Below are 5921 nucleotides of genomic sequence, written 5' to 3'. Positions count from 1 at the left end.
TATAATAATAATAATATAATAATTAATATAATAATATAAATAATTAAAAAAAAATAATATAAAAAAAATAATAATAATAATAATAATAATATAATAATAATAATAATAATAATAATAATAATAATAATAATAATAATAATAATAATAATAATAATAAATAATAATAATAATAATAATATAATAATAATAATAATAATAATAATAATAATAATAATAATAATAAAATAATAATAATAATAATAATAATAATAATAATAATATAATAATAATAATAATAATAATAATAATAATAATAATAATAATAATAATAATAATAATAATATAATAATAATAATAATAATAATAATATAATAATAATAATAATAATAATAATATAATAATAATAATAATAATAATAATAATAATATAATATAATAATAATAATAAATAATAATAATAATAATAATAATAATAATAATAATAATAATAATATAATATAATAATAATAATAATAAATAATAATAATAAATAATAATAATAATAATAATAATAATATAATAATAAAAAGTTTTGATGGAACTTCCAAGCACATCTTGGCATTTTTCTACCTCAGAAAATCATGGGGAACAATTTTGATTTTATTGCCTTATGAAATTCTAGCCCACATAAAAAAACCTACATATCAATTTTCACAATCGCAAAAATGAAAGATTATTTTTCCTTTTTTTGCATAGTCTCACAATAGCTAAAAATGCTATATAATGTCACTTAAAACACACTAAAAGTGTAATCTTTGAAAATGTGTTAAGCAATCATCATGTGCACACTTAGTTATGCATTCACTTGAATTTCGAAGATAATACATACAACAAACATTGTTATAGATTTTGTCGTTTCTTGAAGACTTTGTTGAAACTGATTGAAAATAGCTTCTTTAAGGCTTCATCGATATTTGAGAATTTTTGGTTGTGATTTTTTTTAAATCTGCCTTTTTGAGGGTTTTAGATATGGCTGTACATGGTTTTAAGTTAATTTGAAATATGCAAGAAATGGCAAAATAATCTTTCACTTTTGCAAGTCTGAACATTGATATTAATTCTTTGGGAAATTGAATTAACATATAACCGGGGCATTTTGAGGCTAAAAGCGATGAAATTTGGACCACTAAATCCAACATAGTGTGCTCCTAATTAACATTGAGTAGGTTTTTGAAAATTTTAGTTTTTATAATGTTTTTAGATATGTAAGTTTTTTATGTGGACTAGAATTCCATACAGCAATAAAGTTAAAGTTTTTTCCTATGACTTTTTGAGGTAAAAAAATGTCAATTTGTGTTTGGGAATTTCTCTGGAAACTTGATAGGGCTTTTTGAACACCGTGTCCTGCATTCATGATGGAAGCTATTTTTGGAAAAGTCAGCAAAGAGACTAGACATTGTTTGGACTTGGTCTTTGCTGGGAAGGATCCTTCCGTAGTCAATAAGCCCTTTATTATACAAAGAGGCTTTAGTTGCTTGGGTCAATGAAACCAGGGTGCTGCTTGATGAACAGGCTCACTAGTAGTTGAGAAGTCGACTGATTTGACCAATGTAGAGGTTGAAGTAGTATCAAAATCAGTAGAAAAATGCCAATTTGTGTTTGGAAATTTCTCTGGAAACTTGATAGGGCTTTTTGAACACCGTAGAATGTAATACCCAGTACTATTAAAGTGAAAGGTTATAATTCGTCTATGTATTACCTTTGAATCTTTATATGATATAAGGTCTACCAACGAATTAAATTTGGCTGACCGAGTTAGTCCTTGAATGTAGGGTTGATCTGGAAAACTATCTTAAAATTTGTTCAAGTCTGACTTAAATCCTGCGACTGGATCAACGACTTACGACCTGCGAATATTTATTTGAAGGCAGCAAATTAAACAATGAAGGAGACCGAGAAAGAAGAGAGTTGGACTTCATTGTTCGAACTAGCCAGGATTCTTGAGGACTTGATGGTGCTCTCAAAACGCACATTAAGCCTCTACGGTCACTAGAATTGACCCTAAATCCTGGGTTGGGACCAAGCTCATGGACACTTTTGAAGACGTACAGTATCGGATACCTTCTGTACCTTCTATGAACACTGTACAGTCCCAGGGAAATTGAATTAACATATAACCGGGGCATTTTGGGGCTAAAAACGATGAAATTTGGACCACTAAAACCGATGTAACTAAGTAGCAGTGAAATAGATGATATCATAATTTATATTCAAGAGCTAACCAAATGTGCTCCCAATTTACATTGGGTAGGTTTTTGAAAATTTTAGTTTTGATGATGTTTTTAGGTTTTTAATTTTTTTATGTGGGCTAGAATTTCATAAAACAATAAAATCAAAATTGTTCACCATGATTTTCTGAAGGAGAAAAATGCCAAGATGTACTTGGGAATTTCCATCAAAACTTTAAAGGATAATTTTACCACTGTGAGGAGGAACTATCTATGAGTAGCAAAATCAAGAGACCAAGAAAAAGAAAAGAACTAAAAGGCTATGCAATTTCGTCCTGACATACAGGACAGCGGAGCAAAATAGGAATGAACGAACTACTTCACATCAAACTAAACATACAAATCAAAGATAGAGATATTAAACATGAAGTAAAGGACAGAGAAAAGCAAGGAATCAAGGACATATGTAAGCTAAGAAAACAGTACAAAAACACAGAAATTAACTCAACAAACTGATCTAACACAAAATGGAATCAATACACTAATAAACAAAAAATTCTAACCGTCAAGGACCAATACAATCAAACTAAAGAACTACACATGACGATTTGGAATTAGAAATACAACAATCCAGACCAAAGAGAAAGTGCTAAAGTTAAACATAAACATATATGAGCAATAAACTTATTAGGTTTTAAAGTAATTACGTCTTACCAAAGAACCTTGAAAAACCAAAAGAGCTTCAAGGATGATAAATTTTCATCATAATTTGTTTTAGTTTATTTTCTAACAGGTTTCTTAAAAGGAAAAAGTTGCAGTTCAATATATTTTGCTTCCTCTTATAAATCACGCAATATTTCACCACCTTTAAAGTTTAAGAAGCTAGACATGTAAGTAGAGGTAACTTCTAAAACGATACAATATTGAATGTAATATTAAAAATGAGGCAACAAATTTATAAAATACATTCAAAGTTAAGATTTCAGAAAAGTTAACACTTTTGATGGTGGAATCATTTCCAATGTTTCCACGTACATCTACAGTTAACAGGTTCGAACACATACAAAGTGTCAATCAATTTAACGCCCCTTGCAACCCAAGTTTCTAACCTTATTTGCAAAGACTTTCTGATTCTTTTTTCACTGACTCCCTCAATGCTGCTAGAAACGAATTCCTCGAAATTCAAAATAAAAAAGCGAAGTAAGATATGTCATTAAGCTTTAAACTCGCCAACGATATTTTTTCAAGGCCAAAAAGGGAAGAGTGCCCAAGGATGATAAGTTTATCCAAAGTTTCAAAATGTAAAAAATGGATGTTTTTGCCAAAATTTAATGCTCTCTGACGAAGCTAAGAATGAGCTAGAATGATGCATTGCTATTAGCAAATCAATCGACAAACTACGAGGAGGGTGGCTTTGCTCCAGAGAAAAGTTTGCGACCAACTTTCCGCCAAATCATGAGCGTTCGAGTGTCCGAGCGTTTCTCCCCTCAAAAGCATACATGCATGCATGCCGGCATTGCTCGGTTTTTTACGCAATCAAAGAGGGGGAGGATTGCCGACCGGTGTCCATTCCATCTTGGACACATATATAAAAGCGGGGCTGAAACAGATTCCATCAACAAGTCAACATCCAGCATTTATTGGACAACAACCAATCTCCTTTCCAAAATCATCATGAAATTCGTAAGAAACTTGATTACAAGTTCTCTATGTTATTCTGTTATATTCCAATCATCATTCATTTTGACTTTACAGGTTTTGGTCCTCACCGTCTTGATGGGCGTGGCTCTGGCCTCTTCCCAAGAGGATGACACATCTCAAATTATGGAGGCTCTTGAATACAACACCTTGACTCAAGACAAGATCGTGGAATTATACGAGTTCCTCAGGGACGAGCTTGAGGGTGAGGACATGGAGGCTGATCTGGAAAAGGAAGTCCTCCGTAAAAGGCGAAGTGCCGAGGCCAGTCCCCTCTTCCTTCGTTGGCTCTTTGGTCGACGGGATTATGATTACGGTTATGACAACCATCACAGTCATGGGTATCGAAGCCACGGGCGTCGAAACTTTTATCATTAATGTTCAAAACATCAAACTCATTCACTTCAACCAAAGCTTTAGAGAAAAATAAATTCGTTAAACCAAACAGACTAGAATTGTTATTTTGATTGGTTTTGTTCTCAAATTAAAAGGATGAACTGAGAGAACACAATTTATCTGCAATACATACGAGTAGTTGAATGCTAACCAATATAGAATGTGTAGAGATGTTGGATACAATCCAAGATGTAACAAATAACTCACTCGAGAATTCAGGAGTAAGATAGATCGCATGTGATTTATGTCCTCTTGCATACGGCGGTGAAATGTTTCAGTGTTATGTTATTAGCTTAACTGTTCAAACTGCACTGATTTCAATTGATTTGTTGTCGGTCAAAATCGGCCGTGAAGAAACTCAGAATCGAGTCAGTGTTTCAACAAATGGCAACAATTAGTATTCTTGTTCAGCTTGTCTCGTGTGTGCAGGATGAGCATCTCTATTCTGCGTGAAAAGTTTCGAGTTGATCCGGTCAATGCCTCCCATCACGTGATGGGCTTGAATGAGGACTACGACCTAAGCGTCTTCCACTAAGATGGAGGTTAGGGAGGTTAAGCAAAGGCAGGCGTTCTTCGCACTGATAATTCTGATGAATCGCCTCTCCACTGACTCGGGAAAAACTATAGCTTTCTTCAAATTTGGACGTCAAATACTCTGAGCAAAGGAAAAGTGGGGCAATTTGTATGATTTGTAAACTCTCCGCATCAGATCTTGGGTTTTGTTGTTCAATTATCTTCTTACTTGTTCAATAATGCGGATACACGTGTGAGCCACTTTTCTCACTTGACCATTGGACTTTAAGATTGCTTGCACAATGACCACCAATGTCTTTTTCTGAATTGGAAGAGGTTAATTCAGTGTTACCCATATGATAGTTGTGCTCCTGGTTTGATGCTCCTGTAGTGATAACTGAGTATTTTTTATATTGAATTCCATTTGCCATATAGACTGCGCTTGTACGATTGCAGTAACGCTCTTCTTGATTTTTTGGGCGTCAACGGCATTTGTCACTGTGTCGTAAAGCTTGGGGTCATCAGCAAATATCGAGAGTAAATGCTGAATTTGGTCATGTGTCGTTTTTATACATAGATTTGAAATAACACCGGGCCAAGCACAGAGCCTTGAGGGACGTCGCTTGTTACTCTCCCCCAATCTGAAAGGGATCCATTCTGAGCGGATCTTTGTCTCCTGTCATTCAGCCATAGCTGAATCCAATTGAGTAGATTTTGGCACACACCATAGCTACCAACTTTTATTATTAGGTGCTCGTGAGGCACCTTGTCGAACGCTTTCTTATGATCAAAGTAGACGGTATTGATTGCTTGACCACTATGCTCTAACTTGGGAGCATCAGAGATGTAATCTAAGAAGTTAGTGACGCACGACCTCAATTTACCGAACTCTTTTTGAACGTCTATTGATTCCCCTTCTAAAGTAAGTGAGAGCAGATTACATCCTTCAGAATTGACTCCATAACTTTAAGTGCAACACTTGTTAGAGAAACGGGGTGATAACTTCCCGGACGTTATTTTGAGACTGTTTTGAGTATTGATGTAATATTTCCATCTTTATAACTTTGGGGGAACGCACCTTCTTGAAGAGACCAGTGAAAGATGATTACCTGGGCGTTACTTATGTGAT

General features: G+C 33.5%; 1 protein-coding gene across 1 annotated transcript; it reads left to right on the top strand.

Moving 5' to 3' along the window:
* Nucleotides 1-3740: 3740 nt before the first annotated feature.
* Nucleotides 3741-4339, top strand: LOC131890490 (uncharacterized). Its single transcript, XM_059239839.1, has 2 exons — nt 3741-3868; nt 3941-4339. Exons 1-2 carry the CDS (start codon nt 3860-3862, stop codon nt 4259-4261), a joined length of 330 nt encoding a protein of 109 aa, XP_059095822.1. The 5' UTR covers nt 3741-3859; the 3' UTR covers nt 4262-4339.
* The last annotated feature ends 1582 nt before the right edge of the window (nt 4340-5921 follow it).

Source organism: Tigriopus californicus, chromosome 11, assembly GCF_007210705.1.
Source record: "Tigriopus californicus strain San Diego chromosome 11, Tcal_SD_v2.1, whole genome shotgun sequence".
Lineage (NCBI taxonomy): Eukaryota > Metazoa > Arthropoda > Copepoda > Harpacticoida > Harpacticidae > Tigriopus > Tigriopus californicus.
The sequence above is the reverse complement of the archived record's forward strand: the minus strand, read 5'-3'. Positions and strand labels throughout refer to the sequence as shown.